At 44.5% G+C, this 23906-nt stretch overlaps 1 protein-coding gene across 1 annotated transcript in view; it reads right to left on the bottom strand.

Moving 5' to 3' along the window:
* Positions 1-410: 410 nt before the first annotated feature.
* The window catches only part of SNX13 (sorting nexin 13), a 210056-nt gene continuing 186560 nt past the window's right edge, over positions 411-23906 (bottom strand). Inside the window, exons 20-26 of the mRNA XM_040352832.1 lie at positions 20623-20733; positions 20358-20519; positions 17789-17860; positions 7445-7590; positions 7189-7257; positions 4234-4346; positions 411-2165 (exon numbers count right to left, since the gene is read on the bottom strand). Coding sequence (XP_040208766.1) covers positions 1918-2165; positions 4234-4346; positions 7189-7257; positions 7445-7590; positions 17789-17860; positions 20358-20519; positions 20623-20733 — 921 coding nt within the window. The 3' untranslated portion in view covers positions 411-1917. The remainder of the gene's footprint in view (positions 2166-4233; positions 4347-7188; positions 7258-7444; positions 7591-17788; positions 17861-20357; positions 20520-20622; positions 20734-23906) is intronic.

Raw genomic sequence — 23906 nt, 5'->3', positions numbered from 1 at the left:
TAGATATTCTAAACTGGAGCTAACTGCTTAAAAGCATTTTTAATGTTTATGCTAAGAGAGTATATTTAATTTTTGTTTTGTGGTTTACATTATTGTATGGCCATTGTAGCTGATTGGACTCAACATCTTACAGTGCCAGCTTTAGGCAGTGTCAGGTAAATGGAGCCCATTACGAAATTGCTTACTTAATCACAGCCATCTACAATGAACAAATCAGATAAAAACACATTTTTATGACGAAAACCCTGCAACATATTTTACTGAAATACCCCGTTAAGTGCTAATACTTCTATTGATCCACATCAAGTATAAAAAAAAAAAAAAAATTAAAATTCGAAACAATCGCCTTGTTTTTGGTTCAAACACAGAACAAAAGATGGACAAATAACGCTCAATATATTACAAAAACGTCACCGATAAAAACATTACTTTTATGTTAATTTGAATAAACTGAAAGTAATAAGATAGCAAGTGCAACTACACCCGAATAGTTCTGTGTATAAAAGACTGATAATGGCCATTGTGCTTACACAGATGCCATAAGCCACATCCCTTGGCTCAATTACGATGATCTACCAGGGAAAAGCAAATTTCAATACTGTGCACATATGGGAAGGGATGCACATTGTTCACAAATTCTTCTAGTCTAACCCCATTTACTTTACAGGGTGCTGGGTATGTCTGAAAGACAGATTTTAAAAAGGTTTTTTTTTTTTGTTTTTCCGCAAAAAGAGCTTCACTCAATTTAGAGCCCTTGGTTTATTATTAGGGATTCTGGATGTTCAGTGAACTTTTTATAGATGCACTTTTCTTAACCAACCCAGAGCCAGAATAAGAGTTTAGGCTTCAATCAGCTCTCCAATGTCCGTAAACAAGCTGCATGATGTACACGACTCAACAGATCCTCGGAGTTTAACACTTTCCTGCAGAAGCGCCTTCATGGCTAACAGTTCTGGTACACGTGCAAGTCTTCATTCACTATGAATCATCACATGCTCTCCTGCAACCAACTTTGTAATTTACAACATTGAATTGGGCCTGCAGCCTGGCTCACAGGCACCATCAATAGCTGTGAATAATTAAATTATTCACTGCCACATCATCTGGTACGGTTGTAGGCTCCAAACCAATGGTAATTATAACACGCATAGTCACAGGAGAGCATTAGGTCAGACTAAAGCGTGATAAAAGAATAGCCCCCCTATTTCAAATCCAACCTGCTATATAGCCTAACCAAGTAAAGCAGAAATTGCAAGACTGATTGTAAGTGAAAAAGAAAAACCTGAAATAAAAATGTACTAAAGATCTGAATGAATGGTAAATAAGGAGTCTATTATAGTTTTTACGCTCTATCCGTTGACCATGTCTAAGTTCAGGGATTGCAGACAATGGCCTCGTCAACTAGTAAGTCCCTTATCTTGTTTGATTACTTTTTTCTGAATCTCCACCTCTCTGCTACACGGGAACGGTAATCCCACCCTAGCAAGCATTCACTCACACCACAATATAGTGTTGCCCATTGCACAAATCTCTATTTACAACACCAACGTGTTTATCCTCCAGCATAGCAATTCATTTGTGCTTGAAGAATATGTAGAAAAATACAGTCTGGCACTTTTCCCAAATCACTAGAAACTTAAGCTCTCCCATTGAGCCTGTTTTCAGTGAAATTCAATAACAGCGGTCCTTTTTTTCTGTGGGTTAAAACTTATTCCAACCAATGAATGCTTGAACAGTAAGAAGAATGAATGATTAGAGTTACGCAGCTTGTGGATGAATTGACAATCTACAGGACTCGATATGACTGGCGTGGAGACATCGGTTTCTAGCCCCAGAGAGTATCCCCAAACCTCTGTTCAGCAATTCCAAGATAAAACACTGCAGAGTCTTCAGGGTGCAACTAGAAAGTTTGGAGTGTCACCTTTTCTGTAAGGCGGGTGCATGAGAAGGTTGCTGTCTCTGTCTATATCGTCGTGTTCTTTCCGACCTGGAATGCAGTTTGATAAAAAGCTCTCTGAATTTACATTGTGAAAATAATGTTTCCAGGAAGCCTTCCAAAAACACATATACAAGTCTTCTGTTTAGTTGGGTGTGCTGAAACATTTCAAAGACACGAAGAATGCCCTTTCGCGCTGTCTCTGCCCCAATGATGTGCTTCAGTTCATCTACGGAAAAAAAAAGGATTTTTTTTTTTTACTAAATGCCAAGCTGCAGACAAACATAAAAATGCTCAGTTAAAATACATGTGTTAGAGCTGTTCTACGTGCAAAGGATTTGTATTTCTGTCTTTCCAGTTCTGAACTACACTTCCCATACTTTGGAGCCAGACTAGTGGCCTGACTTTTCTTTGCTGCAGTTAATAAAGCCATGTCACTTCCCATAAAAGCCTGTGATTGAACAGTGAAGAAGCAGCAAAGTTTAGTCTAAAGCCTCGTACACACAACCGGTTTTCCCATCGGGAAAACTGCCATGAGAGCTTTTGCCCAGGAAAACCGGCTGTGTGTATGCTCCATCGCAGTTTTCCCGACAGGAAAACTGCAAAAAAAAAAAAAAAAAAAAAAAGAAGAGTACTAGCTCTCTTTTTCCCAGCAGTTTTCCTATGTGAAAAACTCTGATGGAGCATACACACAGCTGGGATTCCCGACCAAAGCTCTATCGCAGTTTTTCTGTCAGGAAAACCTCTCGTGTGTAGGAGAGAAAAAAAACTTACCGAGCAGGTTCTTGGTTTTCCTCTTGGGATTTCCGGCGGACTTTTTACCACTGGAAATCCCGTATGTGTGTAAAAGGCATGATGCTCACACTACCCTCCCCTCCTGTCCACGCATGTGCATTGCAGCACTTAACTTGCCCTTAATGCTGCCCCCTCTCTCTATTAGTTCTACTGGACAGGGGGACACAAGAGGTTCATACCAATTCAAATTCAGGTACTTACAGAAAATGCTGGTAACACTTTGTTATTTTTAATTGAGTAAAACAAATTGCATTCACTGTTCGCCCTTAACGTCCTTTTTTTTAGTGGTATGCCTCCTGCTGCATTTTATTTAATTTTTTTATTAGTATACTGTCAAATTCCATGCCCGAGGCAAGGAGACAGAGCTAGGAACGCAAGTGTAGACATCGGTCGACTTTTGTCCCTAAGAAACAAAAGAAGCCAGCGTGTGAATGAAACAACTAGAAGGGGAATATTTTTTTATAGTCTTATGCCGCGTACACACGACCGTCTTTCATGACGAGAAAAATGCAATTTTTTTAATTGGTCATTAAAAACAATCGTGTGTAGGCTCCAGAGCATTTTTCTTGACATGAAAAATGGCCATTTAAAATTTAGAACATGCTTTAATTTTTCTCGTCGTTTTTCACGTCATGAAAAACGGTCGTGTGTAGGCTTTAACGACGGGAAAAAATGTGCATGCTCAGAAGCAAGTTATGAGACGGGAGCACTCGTTCTGGTAAAACGCTGTAACAGACTGAAAAGCAGACTTTTACGAAAAACTTTTACAAACATTAAATTACCAAAAGCAGCCCAAAGGGTGGTGCCATCCGAATGGAACTTCCCATTTATAGTGCCGTCATACGTGTTGTACGTCACCGCGCTTTGCTCGAGCATTTTTTTTTTCACGATTGTGACAAAAATCACGTAAAAAAAACGGTGTGTGTACGTGGCATTATAGTTTTGGATGGAGGGACATTTTCAAGGAAATTTCAAATTAAAGGGATTGTAAAAGATCACCTTGTAAAACAACCCATCCAGTTTAAAATATAATTGAAAGGCATAACATTTGTGTATAGATATACCCTTTTCCCTTTTTTTTTTATAAGTGAGCACATCCCCTATGTTCTCAGCTGCATAAGAGCTCAGGGAGGGCAAAACACAGTACACTGATCTTCCCAGTAAAAAGACTGTGCAGTGGAGTGTAACACAACAAACCTGATCATTAAAGGAGAGCAGGCCGAGTTCCCCAACATAGCTAGAGAACAGAAAATGGTGTGCTCTCCTGTTTAGTGTGGTCAGCTTTTAATAGGAAGTCAGAGGGACTGGCAGGAACACCAGGGATTTCACACCAAATAATCAATACAAAGAGAAAAGGATACTTTTTATACAAGTACATAGTATAGCAGGCACATATCAGGAATATGAAATGTTGGGTTTACATACTCTTTAAATGCTTTTCTGGTCTTGATGAATCATTTGTAAATGCTGCGCTGAAAAGATTAAAGGTGTGGTCACTATACCTGGCATAATTTCCAGCAGCTTTGTTTTTCCTGCCACTCTAGTGCGCATTCGTATACTGCGGTCTCGTCGGGTGGCTGTTTCTGCCAATATTCCATTTGGCCAAAAGGAGTCTCTGTAATCAGCAAGCAGTTAAAGAGTTACAAATTATCATACCACAGATGCACACATTGCAAAAGTCTGTTCAGCATTAAAACTAGTTCAGAAATTTGCCACTTACTTGGAAAATGTTGTCTCTACAAAATTCTGCTCTAAGTGCCTCTTGTTATATATAGAGTACTGAGCCGATGCTGGTCAGTGGCTGTGCCACTGCAGAGCCGAAGGTCAAAAGCTGGATGCAACATCCAAATCATGGCTTGACACAGACATCTACTTGACATTCGGCATCCTGCATTTCCACATCCCCCTTTTGGGTCACTAACAGCCTCCACATTCAGTCAAAGAGAATGTGCGAGTTCAGATACTGATGAGAAGACCTGGTTCACGGTTGGTGTTCCAATTCAACCCAAAGATATTTCATAGGGTTGAGGTCCGGGGGCTGCACGGGCCGCTCCAAGTCCTCCACATCAAACTTGGCAAAAGGAGGTTGATTTTCTAAAACAGCAGAGTGCAAAATCTGGTGCAGCTCAGCATAGAAACCCACCAGCTTCCAGGTATTTATTTTTTGACAAAGCTTAATTGAACAGGCTGAAGTTAGATGCCGATTGGCTACCATGCACATCTACACTCTCCAGTTTTAGTAAATTAACCAAAATGTGTCTTTATGCACTGGAGGGGCACAGTTATTCTGGAACAGAAAAGAGCCTTCCCCCAAACTGCTGCCACAAGGGTGAAAGCACACAAATTCAGAACATCACTAAAATGCGCGGTCTTAAAATTATACCAAAAAGGTACAATTTTTATTTTTCACAAAATAACAAACGTGTCATACTCACCTGCTCTGTGTGGCAGTTTTGCACAGAGCAGCTTCGATCCTCCTCTTCTTGGGCCCCCCGCCGGCACTTCTGGCTTCTCCCCTTTGCTGAGTGCTCACTCCTGAGCCATGCCCTATGTGTCCATAAGACAGAGCATGGCTCGGCCCTGCACCTAGCCTTGCTCCCTACTCACTGGCTGTGATGGACAGTAGTAGGAGCCAATAGCTATAAGGGGGGCTGCATAATGAAGGTTTTTTATTTATGCACAAAGGTAAAAAAACATCAGCCTTTAGAATCACTTTAGGGTAATGTGCCTTTACATACAAGCGAACCCATACCTAAAAATGCTGCATCATTAAAGCGACTGTAAACCCAAAATTATCTTGTTTCAGCCTAGTATAGGAAATTAAAATTAAAGCTCCTACATTGCAATTTGTGTTCAGTTTTTCAGGTCACATGACCACTGCACTCCTTCTGTGCTCCCCATGGCCTGGTTGGACCAAGCTGTAGCACATCGCCCTGAGATCACCAGTAAACACTCCCATAAGGCAAGAGTTTTTACCATTTATGTCAGGGTGAAGTGATGCAGCTTGGTTCTGCACACCACCCAGTCTGAGTAAGTTATAGACTTGGCTTGCACTCTTTTTTTTTCTGGAACATGTGCAATGTGGTGAAAAAACTGCAGAAGGTACCTGAGCCTGCAGATCGTTACCACTGCAGACATAGAACAGGAAGTCAATGGCAGGATCAACTGGTATTTTATTCAAAAATAAAGTGAAAAAAAAGGCACGCATTGATATGTAAATATTTATTGAAGGCTAGAGAGTGTTTCTATTTATTTTGGGTATAATACTGCTTTAACAGTGGTCTTCAGTGGAAGCAACTGCACTCAGTAATTTGGAATGGCATCTACATACTTTTGGCCCAATGGTATAGTAGCGATTGTTAAATTTTCACAAGCTGTTGGCCATATATCACTACGAAAAATGGTGTAAAAACTGCGCTAAATCAATGACTTAAACACTATAAGCAGCAACTTTCCTGCAAGACATAGGTACAGTTTGAAAATTGGTAAATATATACAGCTGCGCTAAATTATAAAAAAAAATTAAACACCCAAAAAACAATAATTAAGAAGAATGTCCACAAGCGATGTGACAAAAAGCCTCATTTCCAAGTGTTGATACTCTTATGTGCATCTCCACCACCATAGAAAGTGATCTGTGCCTCAATGCCACCACCAAAGGCAGAAATGTCTGCTTACCAGCGCCAAATGACCTCTCACTACAAGAGATCGTTCGCGCTTGTGGCTATAGCCCAGTCAAGGCCTTTAACAGTTCCCATAGCTCTCCTGTCCTTAGCGAACTCAAAATGAATGTATTAAGGGTACTCGGCTCCGGGGGTTGGTAGCTCATGCCACCAGGCATGCCAATGGTTCTGGCCTCCCAGCGTTTGCGGTAGTCTTGGGTGCACTTAGAAGGGCAAGGATGAAGTCACATCATGAGCTACCAACCTCAGAGCTGAGCGGATGATTATTCTATTATTATTCTATTCGGGAACCGTTAAAGGCCTTGGCTGGGCTATAGCCACAAGCACAACTGATCTCTTGTAGTGCGAGGTCATTTGGAGCTAGTAAGCAGACATTTCTGCCTTTGGTGGTGGCATTGAGGCACAGATCACTTTCTATAGTGTTGAAAGGTAGAGATGCACATCAAGAGCACCAACACTTGAAAATACGATTTATCGTTACATCACCTGTGAACATTCGAATTATTGTTTTTTATAATCTAGCGCGACTGTATATATTTACCATCTATTACTACGAGGCACATTATGAATGGGTAAATAGTAGCAGTGCATTTGCATGAGTTCCAGCAATCAATGCACTGGAAGCAGATCTAAGTAGAAGAATGTTCTGAGCACCTAGATTGTTTTGTAATATAACCGTCTTTGAAATTAGTCAAGCTAGAGTAAGGATTACAGAATACCATTTTCTCACACATTCCACAACTACAGTTGTCATTTATTTTTCTTGTAATTTACCTGAAATGCTTCACATAATCTGCTACTTGATCAGGAGATGTCATGGACTCCACGTGATCAACAATTTTTCTGAGGCAAGGAAAAAAAATAAAAATAAAATCAGCTGCATAGGTTGCTCTACCATAAACAGCTGTGTAAAGCATGGTACATTTTTATAGTGATAATAAAAAGTGTATTTTTTATGGAACTTGTACAAAAGTCTAGTGAACTGCCTGATGAGGCAGAACACACATTAAACTCAAACAAAGCTATTTACCGATTAATTGTGTCTCCATATGTTGCCCTGATGAGCTGTTGAAGGAGACTGGTAATCTGTCTTCTTAACCACTGATTTCTTTCTTTCAGGTCAAAGACTTCATCCATGAGTAACAGCATCACTCGTAACGGAATATTGTCATCATCCTAACAAAGAAAAAGATTTATATGACATCTCTGTTAAACGCTCAACGGTGAAACATGCCATTCGCTCAATCTTCTACACAAGACAAACTGCACGTGGGAAAGCAGTGCGTTATGTTCTTTTACAGCCGGACACCTCAACATTGTGTGCCAAGTCTTTTATAGGACTATATATCATAACTAATTGTGACCATTACAAACCTTTGTGGAAAGTCACTGTTACAGAAAATGAGCGAGGTGATTGAACATAGACATCAAATGATAGGAAGAGATTGGTGTCTTAAAAAGCTTTACAGCTGTCTATTTAGGAATGCCCAATATATATATATATGAGTGTTATGTGCCAGGGTGTGCATTGCAATCTGCTAAAAGCATTCTGGAACTAGGACAAATCTCAAAAGCCAGGTAGCCGACAGTACCAAGAAAGTGCAGCTAGTGACGAAAGCAAGCCATAAATTATTCTAAATTCTTTCCTTCAACCTGTGTTTGCGGTTTTGGGGAAATGGATGTGTTCAGTTCCGCTTTAAAAAGTCTTAACTGGAGTTCAGCTTTTATCTGTTAGTTAAGTCCATGTAAATTTGCTAGTGCATCTAACACTGCCCCTCTCTCCCTCTCCAGGCTGACAATGCTAATGTCCAAAGGGGCCTTCATTGCTCCACCATCCAGAATGGAGACACCCCAAAACAGGAAGAAAATGAATGCAGCCTACCAATACAAGTATTGGTAGGCAGCAATATTTTTGTTTTTGGGTTTAATATCGCTTTAAATGTTTATTATAAAACTTTATGAAATGTAAAACATAAAGCACATTACTCCCCTTTAGACTTTGTATCAACCCAATCAAGTAGGCAATAGGGCATCTTAAACACATTTAGGTAGATTCAGTAAGAGTTAGGCCGGCTTATCAGTAGATAAGCCGACCTAACTCAGAATCTACGCAGAATTATGTTTAAGTGTATTCTCAATCAGAGATACACTTAAACATATCTAAGATACGACGGCTTGCGCCGTCCTATCTTAGGTTGCAATATTTCGGATGGGCGCTAGGTGGCGCTTCCATTGCGGTCGGCGTAGAATATGTAAATTAGTAGATACGCCGATTCACGAACGTACGCCCGGCCGACACAGTACTTTTACGCCGTTTACGTTAGAGATAGGCCGCCTAAAGTTAGAGCTAGGCCTTAGTTGGAATAGTAATGTTAAGTATGGCCGCCGTTCCCGCGTCGAAATTCAAAATGTTTACGTCGTTTGCGCAAGTCGTCCGTGAATCAGGATTTACGTTGTTTACGTCCACGTCGAAATCAATAGGCCCGTGCGGCGTACTTAGCCGCAATGCACACTGGGAAATGTAGGCGCCCTCAGATAGAGGCACCCCCCTGCTTTATCCCTGTTTTCACACACTTGGTTTACTCAGAACCTATATAGGGGAGTTGCCTCTTCCCTCCAAATGTTGATATTTTTAATAGTTTACCCCCCTTTTGATCTTGACCCTGCTGCAATACTGGTCTGGCTACAGCAGCACCATTGTGTTTTCCTACTGAATGGGATATTTTTCTTTGGGAAGATAAAACGTATAAAAGTCAAGTAAAGAGATACTGTGTTGGTTCACTATGCAGTTACACCAATGAAACAGAAAGGGCATTGATACTATTTGGTGATACCAATTACTGGATAACTAGGGAGGCTACAGTGCAGTGCAAGCTTCTGAAGCATGGAAGCCTCCTTAGTGCATTACACAAAGCTTGCATTACAATCTATTTAGGTAGCCAATAAATGGTGTCACCTTAAATCCAAACTTCTACTTTTGTCAATGGCTAACATGGTACAACAACATGCTGCGGATCCTGTATTATCAAATAATTTCATTTAAACCATTTTAATCCCACCAACTATCCTCTAAAACATAAAGTGACAAGTGCTCCCGCGCTACTATAGATCCTTGAAATACAAACACCTCAACAAATAATATACAGTGCAGCAAAATCTAGCAGTGTTTTACCAAACACAAAAATAGAAATAAAATAGTTAAAAGTGATTCTGCGCAACGTATCTCACATTGCTGTGACACATAAATATAAACACAAAAAATGTGAAATAATAATAAATTAGATAAAGTGTGAATATCAATATACTAAATAGTCCGTGTATACAAGTGGTATAGGAGAGCTAATAGCTCTCCTATACCACTTGAAGACACCAGATGAAGACACGTGACGTCGTGTCGTAACGCGTAGGGATTGGCGTACACCTGGAGTGACGTAAGCCGGCGCTGTGAACGCCGCTCATTTTTAAAACTGCTGCACATTTGTTGTTTTTTAGATGTAAGCACAGGTTTTTTCATTAAATAAAACACAACTTGGTTTACTGTGCTTCACTATTGGAGGTTCCTCTTTTTGTTCCCTCTCTCCAATTTTTTCTATCTGGGCGGAGTACTATATGAATTGGTCGTAGAGACGAGGTACAAGCTCAAGGGGAGAAGTGACAGGGACTACCCATAAAGGATTTCCATGGTGTGATTCGATGCTCATCTTTATCTACTTAGAGGTAAGAGGCTGGTGAGCCTAGTGAAGGATTTGATCTTCATCTGCTAGTCACTTATTCAACACCTGATTCAGCATACTGATCGGATCATCTGGCAGTTTTTATACATATTCTATGGAATTTGTTTCACTGAAGGACTTATTTTTGCTCGTTTTGCACATCACTTTTATTTAACATTTGTTTGGCTCTATATCAGTTGCTGGTTTTGCACTTTTATTTTGCTGCAATATTTGAGCTATTAGCTCTCCTATACCACTTGTATACACGGACTATTTAGTATATTGATATTCACACTTTATCTAATTTATTATTATTTCACATTTTTTGTGTTTATATTTATGTGTCACAGCAATGTGAGATACGTTGCGCAGAATCACTTTTAACTATTTTATCCTCTAAAACATAACTGCAATTTTTACAATATGTTACAAGAGTATGCAGCTCCGAATACACCTCAATGTACAGATGAGAAACACTGGCAGAACTGCATGAAGCACCTGATCACTTTACAGGCGTGACAAGCAATTCAAAGGAGTTTAATAGAAAGGCATTTATCAAAGTGACAACAGTGTGCGGATGTCCAAGAAGACAATATGGAATGCTTTCATGTGACATATAAAAATTCACAGTGCAGGACAGGTGCAGATTTATGACGATGACCAATATCCATATAATCACCAATAATCTCCGTGCTGTAAGTTCTAGTCAAAGATAAAAGATTTCCGATCCTATTCTGTGAGCGGTAAATAGCGTGTTCTCAGATACTGGGAAAACTATCACATCTTCTATAACAATCAAGAGTTGCTCCATTCTCCACAGCTGCTGGAGGGCAAGCACTGTCATTTCTCAAGGTGTGAAATATTCTTTACTCTACATTTAAATGGAATGTATAATTCAGGTCAGGCGGCATAAATAAAACATGAATGTGGTGTAAACACCTGTAGCCAATCACACTGCATAGTTTTTGGATGTGAAGTGTTAGCGGTGCGTGTACAGCAGTGACCTCAGAAAGAGTGGACGTTGCACCAAGACGCATTGCATACTGTGTTAAATGTTTTTTTTTGTTGCAACAACCTATAAAAGATAAGTGAATCATAGTGTAGGAAGGTGTACAACGGTGACAAATCCACACGAGCAGAAAATCACATTGCTTAGGCAGGATGTTGTTTTGACCTTTTTTTTTACATATGTGACCAATTTAATTTTCAAGAAAGGAAGTCACTCACACACTTCAAGGAGGCCCCAAGCTGGAGTGTCTAACTTACAACAAAGGAAAATGAAGATTAATAAAATGTTCATGTACAAGAGAAACCGATTAATGACCACAGAGATTGCCCCAAAAAAAATAAAATAAAAAATCAGCAGATACCCAGTCTTGAACAGTGGTCCTTCTGTAGGTCCGATGCATTCAGATGACAGTGCCATATACTGTGATCACTCTTGATCTGTTATATCTAAAAGGTACTACTTAATCCAGGGCTTGACAAATTTGCTTTGAATCTAGGAGCCGGCTAAAAAAGTTAGGAGACAGTTTTTTTTTAGCATAGTATGATTTGTTAGCGCCCGGGCAGGGGCGTTGCTAGGTGGCAAAAAGACCAGGGGCTTCAGCCCCGAAGTCGAGGGTGAGAGGGAGACCAGAATGCCGCGCCGGCTCAATACAAGGAGAATCCAGCACCGCCGCCGTTCTAAACTCCTGCTGCTTCCCTCAGGCCGCAGTGGCATATCACTCCCAGCGCCGGTGCTAGGCTATTTTGCACCCTAGGCAAGACCAGCTACGTGCTCCCCCCCACAAAAAAAAAATTAAGCCACAGGTCACTGCATTATGGGTGAGCAGGGACTTCGGTAGAAATGCACCTGCATCCTTGGTGTCAATGAAAGAAAAAAAAAGTCCCTGCCCATTGATGATGTCTGAAAGAAAAAAATTGTCCCTGCGTCCATCATATGTGATGTGCACCAGTAAATTTAAGGGGGTGGGGTGGTGGGAAGCTGGCAGTGAGGTACAGGGGGGATGATAACAGGGGGTATGTTGGTATGAAGCGAACAGTGGGGTACAGGGGGGATGTATATGACTGGGGGTGATGACGGGGATGCATATGGCAGGGGGTACAGGGGGATGATGACAGGGAGATGCATATGGCAGGGGGTACAGGGGGATGCATATGGCAGGGGGTACAGGGGGGAATGCATATGACAGGGGGAACAGGGGGGAATGCATATGACAGGGGGTACAGGGGGAATGCATATGACAGGGGGGGATGCATATGACAGGTGGTACAAGGGGATGCATATGACAGGGGGTACAGGGGGGATGATGATAAAAAGTTTGATGACAGGAATCGGAGGTAGGGTGGTGGGATGCCAGGAACAGGGAAATGAGGGTCATGATGATATTGACGACAGGGGACAGTAGATGGCATCATATCATTAGGGCTGTGTGTGTATGAGTAACAGGTGGTTGATAGTAGGGATGTTCGGGGCGCACTCGGTCAGGGAATGACATCACAGGATGTGTCAGTGTCGGGCAGCAGGACATGCTGTATGTACCTTGAGACTCCGGCAGACTGGCTCCCCGATGATCGCAATGCCTGCTCTGACAGGTCCTCCACTACGGCCGTCCATCACGAATATGAGGTCAGGGAGCTGCTCAGCCATTATCTGCGCTCTCCACATGTTAGGAGATCCGCAGAGCGCAGGAGAAGGGGAGGAGCCGGGGGAGGTGAGCACATGAATCCACTCACTGTCCTAACAACCATGGGACGTCCGCTGAACTTTTTTCTGGGGGGGCATCATTTTAAGGTCATAAATGCTCGGTCCCTTTTTGACAATGTCATGAAGGGGAGGGGCTTATCACATAAAGCGCAGGCATGCAAAGGTTTGAGAAACCTGATGCAACTATCAAGCAACTAGGAACTTTGAATAACAATATCATAAAAAATGGAGTCCCCCCCAAGGAAATAACAACCCCCATGATCAGTGCCAGTTTCTGCGATAACAATCTCCAGCTTTGCTGTCAGTTTCCGCAATAAAAATCGCAAGCATTGGTGTCAGTAGCAACAATAATAACCCCTCACATCGGTGCAGATTTCTAGAATAAAAACTTCTGCATCTGTACCAATGTATATAATAATGACCCTCAGCACTAGTGTCAGTTTCCTCACTCAAAACTGCCAGCATTTGGTGTCATTTTCTGCAATAATTGCCCCCAGCATAGATGGGAGGATATCAGGTTAGACACTTCCTAATGGCTCAGTCCCTAGGAACAATAATGGATAATGGCCAACAGGCCCTCTTACCAGACCTGGTGAAACCGCAACAGTGATCCCTCTGGCTGGACGTTCACTAACTCTGGGTTGCCTGGGGTTACTCAGGCAACCCAGTTACTTAGTCAGTAGTGTAGCATGCCTGTAGCCTGGCAGCGGCTCGGTCTTTCTCCCTCGCTGGTGGTGCGGGTACAGCGTGGGCTCCCTCTCTGGTGGTGCGGGTACAGCAGGGCTCCCTCTCTGGTTGTGTGAGTGGCTCTATGGTTGGTGCAGGTACAGCGTGTCTCTCTGGTTGGTGTGGGTACAGCGTGTCGCCCTCTCTGGTTGTGTGGGTACAGCATGGCTCTCTGGTTGGTGCAGGTACAGCGTGTCTCTCTGGTTGGTGCGGGTACAGCGGGGCTCCCTCTCTGGTGGTGCGGGTACAGCGGGGCTCCCTCTCTGGTGGTGCGGGTACAGCGGGGCTCCCTCTCTGGTGGTGTGAGTGGCTCTCTGGTTGGTGCGGGTACAGCGTGGCTTCCTCTCTGGTTGTGTGGGTACAGCATGGCTCTCTGGTTGGTGCGGGTACAGCGGGGCTCCCTCTCTGGTGGTGAAGGTATAGCGGGGCTCCCTCTCTGGTGGTGCGGGTACAGCGTGATTTCCTCTCTGGTTGTGTGAGTGGCTCTCTGGTTGGTGCGGGTACAACGTGTCTCTCTGGTTGGTGCGGGTACAGCGTGGCTCCCTCTCTGGTTGTGTGGGTACAGCATGGCTCTCTGGTTGGTGCGGGTACAGCATGGCTCTCTGGTTGGTGCGGGTACAGCGTGGCTCTCTGGTTGGTGCGGGTACAGCGTGGCTCTCTGGTTGGTGCGGGTACAGCGTGGCTCTCTGGTTGGTGCGGGTACACCATGGCTCTCTCTGGCTTCCCTCAGCATGAGCACAGTATTCTCTTTTTTCCTTTTGTAACCCCCAATCATCAGCAGGAAGCAAGGCGGCGGCACGGTGAATCCAATTAGAGCCGCTCTCTTTCTTCTAGCTCCAGCTGACGGAGAGGGGGAGGTGGGCGATCGGGGGAGATATACAGTACAGACAGCCTGCGCCTCTCCTCTCCCTGTCACAGTGCCACTGCTAAGCTCTCTGGTAAATGGAGCATCGGCGCTGTGACAGGGAGAGGAGAGCTGCGGGCTGTCTGTACTGCATATCTCCCCCGATCGCCCCCTCCCCCTCTCCGTCAGCTGAAGCTAGAAGAGAGAGAGAGCGGCTCTAATTGAATTTGTTGTGCCGCCGCCTTGCTTCCTGCCAGCTGTTTTCCTCCTCGAGAATCATGGCACTGATTGCTAACAACTAGTGGAGGGAGGTTGTGACAAGCTCCCAGCGCCTACTCCTCTTCCTCCACAGGAAACCTCGGACCCTGCGCGGGCATTGGGAAGGAGGAGGGGACGGAGGAGGGGACAGCGGCCGTGCGAGGAGAGGAGAGGAGGCCGGCCCTCTTCCCTCCCAAGTCACTCACAGCTGGACATCGGATTACTGCCTGCCTCCGTAAAAAACATGGAGACCAACCGGGGGGGGGGGGGGGGGGGGTGTGGGGCTGGCTTGAGCCCAGGAGCCAGGATGCGGTTTCTGGTCGCCGCCACGACCTGGCACCGGGGGTTTGTCGAACCCTGACTTAATCTCAAACAGCCCTATAATGGAGAAGGTACACACCACTTGTGGTTTTCATTAGGTATGCACCGATACTAGTATATGTACCAACAACATCTATTTGCATGAATACCTGTACTCGTGCAAAAACTCCGATGTTTGTCCTGATACCTGTGCAGTCGGGCGCAATCGGTGCGGGAGTTACAATCACAGATCTCCCTGTGTGGCTTGTAATAAAACATCTGACAGCCGCTTCACCTCCTCCCCCAGGGCTTTCAGCTGCTTTACTGAAAGCCAAACAGGGAGATCAGTGATTGTAACTCCCCCACCGCCGCATTGATCCTCCCTGACTGTCCCCTGTATCCTCCTCTGGCCCCCCTCCATGTCCTCCTGTGTTCTCCAGTCCAGTCCCCCTCAGTGTCCTCCTCCGGTCCCCCTATCCCGGATCTGTCAGGACAGAGAGCTGACGAAGGAGCAGGTATATCTGTCATTTACCGGCTCCTTCCTATTCTGAATGGACAGAGCCACTGACTGTCCATTCATAACTGAGTACCGTGTTTATGATGCTTCAGTCTATGAATGGAGAGGAGCTGCTGTCTCCTGTCCATTCATCTTCAGTGCAGCTGGGGCTACAGAGAAATGGACTGGGGAATCTGTATCCTCAGTCTCTTTCCCTGTCTCAAAGGGGAGATGTCAGGGGTCTGTTTAGACCCCCTAACATCTCACCAAAGCTCCCCCCAACAGGGTTGAAAAAAGGAAACATTGTAAAAAATATTTAAAAGTAAAATTGTAAAAATAAAATAAAAAACATGACAACCCACCAAAAAAAAGCATTATAAACAAAAAATAAAATAAAAACTACTGACATAGTCCATGCCTCATTAGTGCCCATCAGTGCTACTGTCACATGACATTAAAAAAAAAAAAATCGGTACTTGTACTCGGATATAAAAAGCGGGCTGAAAAGAAAAATAAATAAATCCAACAGATTCATCCATTCACACAAGCAAGGTGGATGGAGGAATCCCCGTCAAATACTTTGATCTGTGGCTGCAGCCGATTAACAAACGTTTTACAACTTGTCCATTTGACAGAAGTCAAACAAGGTCAGCCACACACTCCATTTGTGTTTCCCACGTTCCGGCTGAACCAGACAAATTTTGGTCCATCTATGGCTAGCTTTAAACCAGCCATACATGGATTGAAATTCACAATAGCACTGCGGGAGGGATTCCCCCCATCGATACTGACTGTGTTGATGGGGAAATCAGGCAATTTTATTTCCTTCTACCCATGGTGCAAGGAAAATTGCATACGATATGGCCTGTCTTAAACTTTTATTTGATCTGTCCTCAGCAATATAGTACAAAATATTAGTATACATTCTTTCTGTGCATGCAATATCTCTAGGATTTTGTCTAACTGAATGTGTAGAATGTAGGTGTGTGTCTGTGTTTGCTCCCAAGTTGTGTGGGGAGTCCAAGCCAGTGATGCCTAATGGGACTGTATTTCCACAACAAGTGTAACAGCCTGTGACTACATGAGATGTTTAACCAGTTATTAGTCACCAAAAGAAAGACCATAAAAACACAGAGCACTCCATCATCATCCACAGTTACATCAGCTAGGAAATCTGTATAACAGCAGTAGTTTATGAAAAAATAAATATATATTATATAATATATATATATATATATATATATAATCGTATTTTCCGGCGTATAAGACGACTCGGCGTATAAGACGACCGCCTAATTTTCCAGCCAAAATGTTGGTTTTGGGATATACTCACCGTATAAGACTACCCCCTTCCTACTAGTCATGCCTCGCCTCACGGTGCCACCATTACATGCCAGACTATGCCACTACATGCCAGACTGTGCCCCATTACATGCCAGACTGTGCCCCATTACATGCCAGACTGTGCCCCATTACATGCCAGACTGTGCCCCATTACATGACCAGACCTGCCTCATTACATGACCAGACCTGCCCCATTACATGACCAGACTGTGCCCCATTACATGACCAGACTGTGCCCCATTACATGCCAGACCTGCCCCATTACATGACCAGACTGTGCCCCATTACATGACCAGACTGTGCCCCATTACATGACCAGACTGTGCCCCATTACATGACCAGACCGTGCCCCATTACATGACCAGACCGTGCCCCATTACATGCCAGACCTGCCCCATTATATGACCAGACCGTGCCCCATTACATGCCAGACCTGCCCCATTACATGACCAGACCGTGCCCTTACCTTATCCCATGCGAATCACGGCCGTGTAACCCAACATCTTACCTTACCAGAATCGCGGCCGTACGATTTTTCAAAAGCCGCGCCTCCGACGTCTTCTGTTCCGTGATAGGCGGAACATTCAGCTTCCCAGGAGGCACTGTGTTCAGTGTTCGCCTATCACGGAGGCCCTCTCGTCCGAGGACGAGAGGGCCTCCGTGATAGGCGGACACTAAACACAGGACGAGAGGCCCTCCATGATAGGCGGACACTGAACACAGTGCCTCCTGGGAAGCTGATTGTTTCCGCCTATCACGGAACAGAAGACGTCAGAGGCGCGGCTTTTGAAAAATCGTACGGCCGCGATTCTGGTAAGGTAAGATGTTAGGTTACCGGCGTAAAAGACGACCCCCGACTTTTAAGAAGATTTTAAGGGGTTAGAAAGTCGTCTTATACGCCGGAAAATACGGTATATATATATATATATATATATATATATATATATACATATATATACACACACACACACAGTAATACTCACATTGTCATCCAGCTGTGCAGACACTCGACAATGTTCAGGATCTGAATCGGTTTTTGGTACAAGAATTGGAGCCTTAAATGTAAGAAAAAACATAAATACATAAGAATAAGTGTCAGAATACAATTATGTTAAAAATATTTGTGGATATACTGGCATTAAAGGCTGACTATTATGAATAATGACAAAACTGAATTTACTGGGATAAAATAAAAGTAATAGAACTATAGACTCTACATACTATTAAAAATGTATGCCGCAGCACTTGATTCAATCATCACTTAGTCCCCCTGAAAAGTCCCACAAATATTGTTCATTCTCTTAATGAAGTCAACCTCATGTAGCTTCATGTGATGGGGTGACAACGCTGCTGCATTGCTCATGAATTCAGAGCAGCAGTGTCACCCTTGTGTAGGCTGTGCCTGCTTGCATTACAGTTGGAGAAGACATAGCAGGAGGTGTAGCTATGAGCATTGCCACAGCTGATTCACAGGCCTGTAGATTGTCAATCACCACACCTAGTTCTGCCCACTGCTTTTTGGATTGACAGCAATGCCTCTGCAGCTGAAACCCTCCCACTGTGAGCTGCAGTGTCTGGGAGGGGGAGTGCATGAGACAGTAATGAAGAAGTGTTGGACTCATTCAGGAGAGGTAAAGACTTTTTTTTTCATGCATCACATGATGTTGGCCTTATTTAGACTATCTCACAACAGTCTTTAGACATGTTCTATGGTATTTGTGTTTACATACCACAGTTCTTTGTATTTGTGTTATAAAGGAGACTAAACCGGAGGTATTTCTGTTCCTTTTCCAGCACAACATGGACATAACGTGTTTCCACAAACTGCATCAGATTAGTTTGTTTTGCTGTTGTTGTCACTGGTGCTTTATGTCTGCAAGTAGATGTGCTCATTGACATCCGCAACCTACCCCTGTGTAAAAACTTAAAATAAAGACTGAAAAAAAATCATCTAGGTTTTTAGATCTTTCAGCTAATCCATATAGAAGCTTATCCCTATCTTTCTGTCCCTGTGATTACAACAGTAAAAACTGTCAATGTTCCCAACAGCCAATTGCCTTTTTAACCACTTGCCGACCAGCCACGTCATTATACTGCGGCAGGTTGGCTCTATTGCGTGAATCGCCGTACCTGTACGTCGGTTCGTGTAGTAGATACAGTAAGCTTCCGAGCTGATGTGCATGACCGGCGGCCATAATGTCTGCTGGCCATCTGCGATCGCTCCACAGAGAGCCAGAATGGGGATCTTTGTCAATGTAAACAAACAGATCCCAGTTCTGACAAGGGAGTAGAGAGAGATTGTCTGTTCCTAGTGATCAGTAACAGTGATCTCTCTCCTCCTCCAGTCAGTCCACTACCCCCACAGTTAGAAACACCTCCCAGTGAACACATTTAACACCTTGATTGCGACTAGTGTTAACCCCTTCACTGCCAGTGTAATTTATACAGTAATCAGTGCATTTTCATAGCACTGATCGCTGTTATAAATGTCACTGGTTCCAAAAAAGTGTCAAAAGTGTTTGATCTGTCCACCGCAATGTCTCAGTCCCGCTAAAAAGCAATGATCACTGCCATTACTAGTAAAAAAAAACATAAAAATGCTGAATGACATTCACAACCTACCCCTGTATAAAAAATGTAAATAAAGAATAAAAAAAATCTAGGTTTTTATATCTTTCAGCAACTCCGTGAAGCTTATCCCTTACTTTCTGTGCCTGTGATTACAACAGTAAAAACTTCCAATGTTTATTGCTTACACATAGTGTAATCTGGCGTTCCTAACATCTAATTGGCTTTTTAAAAGTGTATAGCCAAAACTTTTTTCTTCATTAGTCTTGGATAGAGAAGGGAATATGTTCAAAAGTATGTGGACACCCCTAAAAATGATTACCGTATTTATCGGGGTATAGCGCGCTCCTGCGTATAGTGCGCACCCCTAAAGTTGCCCCGAATTCCTGTGGAAAAAAGTTTTTTTGTACTTACAGTTTTGGTGTCTTGCGCGGCGTCCATCGGTGGCCTCATCGGGTCCGGCGTCCGTCTGCGGCTTCGGGTGTCCTCTTCGTCGGGTCCGGCGTCCTTCTGCGGCGTCCTCCCCGCTCATTTCCCGCGCCGAGTTTGAATACTGCGCCGACATATACAGAGCGCAGTACACTCGTGTATTGCGGCAATGCTCGGCTACTCTCGCGCTGACGTGCTGTACGTCCAGGACATCAGCGCGGGAGGAGCCGAGACTGCCCGACAATACACGAGTGTACTGCGCTCGGTATATGTCGGCACAGTATTCAAACTCGGCGCGGGAAAGCGGGTATCAGCGTATACCGCGCACCCACGATTTTGCCCTGATTTTCAGGGCAAAAAAGTGCGCGGTATACGCCGATAATACGGTAATGTTAAGTGTTTACAGTGAATGGTGCCAATTTTAAGGGTACTGGATTTAAATTGGATTCACATTTTGCAGGGGGTTGCAAGGACATAATTTCTAGGAAAGACAAACAGTACATGCACACTGCTTTAAAATGAAATGCATACACAAAAATACATAGAGATCTGTACCTTAAAGAATGATTGCTTGATATCTTGTCCCAGTCTTTCTGACATTTTGCCCATATTGTCAGACATCTTATTCACGCTCTCTGCCAAGCTGTCAGGCAAAGATTTCACAGCATTGGAAACATTCCTCATAGAATTGCGCAGAGGGTTTACAAAGGTGTCCATCTATGAAACATGACAAGGTAAAGGTCAGTTTCAGCATCCTGAGAAGCATAATGTAATCGGAGTTGAAATTGCTAAATTCAATATGTAGAGCCATAAACCATACCTTGCGGGCAAAGTCCCCCTTTCCTTTGTTGTAAGGTTTGTTTTCAAGAAAATGTAATATATAAGCAGCAAGAGTTGGGTAGGCTTTTAACAACTCAGGGCTTAGCAATATCTAAAATAGAGAAAGAAAATGTTATTCATTAAACTAAAATGGAAATCCATATTTCTTTATCGTACATCACGGGACACAGAGCAGCATATTCATTACTATGTGGGTTATATGGAGTACCTTCAGGTGTTGACACTGGCAATCTCAAACAGGAAATGCCCCTCCCTATATAACCCCCTCCCATTGGAGGAGTACCTCAGTTTTTACGCCAGTGTCTTAGGTGTTAGTCATGGTTTAGCTTGCCTCCGCATCCTTGGGATTAGGTGAGCTACCGGTTCTGTCCAAAAAAGCCTGAGCGCTAAAGTGGTCAGTAACCGGACCCCAAACCCTTGGGGTATAGCCCATAATGCTTTCTTTTTAAGAGAGCTGGACCCTGGGCCCAGAACTTAGAAAACCTTTGGGCGCCTAATGTTTTCTGTTTGCCAGGGTGCTGTATGGGTCCAGGACAGTGGATCCTTCATGGAAGAAGAAGGTTCCCAGGGCCTGAAGGTCTAGACATCCCCACGGAGATGGGGGAAGATTGGGCCTCTTGCTTGGCAAAGTCCTGCGGCATGGAGCAGGTAAGTAAGGGGAAAAACTTGCGGAACTTGGCTCTTAGCAAGTTTTTTCTGGGAGGTCACAGGGGACATGCCTAAGGTTATGCATTGCATCTGGCAAACCAGTCACATATCATGAAGATAGGATGGCTCTATATGTTATCATTCCCCATAAAAAGTGACCTCCCTGGTAGTGTTGGAAAAGCTGTGAGTGGGGCCTTTTGTGTACAAATGTATGTGTGTTCAGAGAGCTATGCTTACCTGCAAGCCTCCAGGCGATGCTCTATCCAGTCCTCTTCCTCATGCCTGCAAGGCAGGCAAAGAACGCTGACCTCGTGTGTTCCAGGCCTGCGGCTGCAGGAACAGAGAGGCCCTTCCTCCCAACCCCCCCCCCCCGTCGGCGGGCGCGCGCGCGGTGCGCGTGCACGTGTTATAGGCGCATTTGGCGCCGTTTTAGCTGGGGGGGAAGGACGGGTCAGTGGTTTAAGGAAGGGGCGGCCCTTCCTTAGTGCCACAGCTCATTCAATACTTTGGCTTGAGGGAGGAAGGACTGGAGTGAAGCACGGGGCGCTGAGGACACACAGTGGCCAGAAAGAATACTACAGTCTTCAGAAGATTGTGGTTTAGCCTAGGAATAGGCTGTTTTTTCTTTTCCATCTCATAGTCTTTTCTTTGGCAATACTACTCAGGGGGATAGAATGTTTTTTCTTGCCTAGATTGAAAAAAAAAAAAAAAAAAAAAAAGTGTCATCTGGGGTAGAGGAAACATTTTTTATTCCCCAAACAGGTGTTTGGGCATTTAACTATTTATAAGTCCCAGGTACCAATAAGTAGCAGGTGTGCCTCGGTATTGTACCATGGCATCAAAGAACAAGCCAGAGGGTACAAAAGGTGGGGATTCCCCCACAGAGTCTGAGGTCTCGGACAGAGCTATGCCGCTGCTTTCCCCACAGGGAGCCTTTGGGCCATCGGGATCTGGGGCTGGAGCTGACGCGAGTCAACCCAACCCTAAGATGGTCACGGAGGAGGTGTTGCTCACCTCTTTAAATGAGATGCGGAGAAGCATGGGAGAAATGATAGCCGCAGCTATGCGGGGTAGTAAGCGGAATAGATCTCCGTCACCCGTGCGCGGACCCTCGGAAGAGGAGGTCCTTTCCTCTGGGGAATTGGACGACCTCTTGGACAAAGACCAAGTAGGTTCAGGGATCGAAGATCCGGATACAGAGGAGTCTGGGGCAGTCTCCCTGAGGGAGAGCTGGTGGATTCAAGGCTTGACGGACTTGGTCCATAAGGCATTCAACCTGCCTGTACCAGATCTCCAGGTATCGACGATTTCAGCTTTGGGCTCACTGAGGGCGCCTCAAAGCAGTGCTGTGTTTCCGATCCATCCTCTATTGGAGGGAGTCTTGTTCCAAGAGTGGAACAAACCAGACAAGGTGTTCTTACCACCTAAGAAATTTTCTGTCTTATATCCTATGGAAGAAAAGTTTTCCAAGAGATGGGCTTCTCCTGCAGTATCGTTAACATGCCCTGTAGAGAACGTACAGGTTTTCAAAGATCCAGTTGATAAGCGCTTGGAAGCACTACTTAAGAACTCCTTCACTTCTGCAGGGGCAGTAGTACAGCCAGCCGTGGCTGCGATTGGAGTCGCTCAAGCTTTATCAGATCAATTTAAGCAAATGCTTGAACTTATTCCTGCCGAGCAGGCAGAAGAATTTTCGGATGTCCCTAAGGCCATATGTTTTACGGTAGACGCAATCAAGGATTCCATCCAGCAAGCGTCACGTTTATCGTTATCCCTTATCCATATGAGAAGACTCTTATGGTTGAAAAGCTGGGAGGCTGAGCCCCCATGCAAGAAGCTCCTGGTAGGGTTCCCCTTCCATGGAGGACGGCTCTTCGGAGAGGACCTAGATAAATACATTCAGACCATTTCAAGCGGCAAGAGTACACTCTTGCCAACTAAGAAGAAGGTTCAGGGGCCTGCGTTTAAACGACAGTCCTCCCCTGGGCAGGGGCCCTCTAATGCCAAGCAGTATCGACGGCCTCCTGCAAGAGCAAACTTCGGCTTCAACAGCAGATCAGAAGGACAGGCTGTTAGAGGCAAGAGGCAGTGGTTTCGCAAGCCAGCAAAACCAGCCCCCAAGTCTACCTCATGAAGGGGCGCCCCCACCCACGAAGGTGGGGGGAAGGCTGCGACTCTTTTCGGAGATTTGGGAAGCCAGCATTCCCGACGAGTGGGTACGGTCTTCCGTGGCCACAGGCTACAAGCTAGAGTTCCTAAGGTTTCCTCCTCCTCATTTCCAGGAGTCGAGGATTCCAAACGATCTGGAGAAAGGAGCCGCATTAAGATCGGCTCTAGATCATCTACTTTCCCAGGGAGTAATAGTAGAGGTACCAGTCCTGGAACAGGGGCTGGGTTTCTACTCCAACCTAATGGAGGCTACGGCCCCCCGGGTGTTCACGAAGGTTCTAGCCCCAATCCTAGCCAAGCTAAGGATCCAAGGGGTCACGATCCTAGCATACCTGGACGACCTCCTAGTCATAGACCACTCGTCTCCCGGCTTGGAGCGAGCAGTGGCCCTCACGGTCCAATACCTCGAGAGGTTCGGCTGGGTCCTAAATCGAGAAAAGTCAGCAT

The sequence above is a fragment of the Rana temporaria genome, chromosome 5 (genome assembly GCF_905171775.1).
Source record: "Rana temporaria chromosome 5, aRanTem1.1, whole genome shotgun sequence".
Classification (NCBI taxonomy): Eukaryota; Metazoa; Chordata; class Amphibia; order Anura; family Ranidae; genus Rana; species Rana temporaria.
Note: the sequence above shows the minus strand (reverse complement) of the source record. Positions and strands in the feature narration are given on the sequence as shown.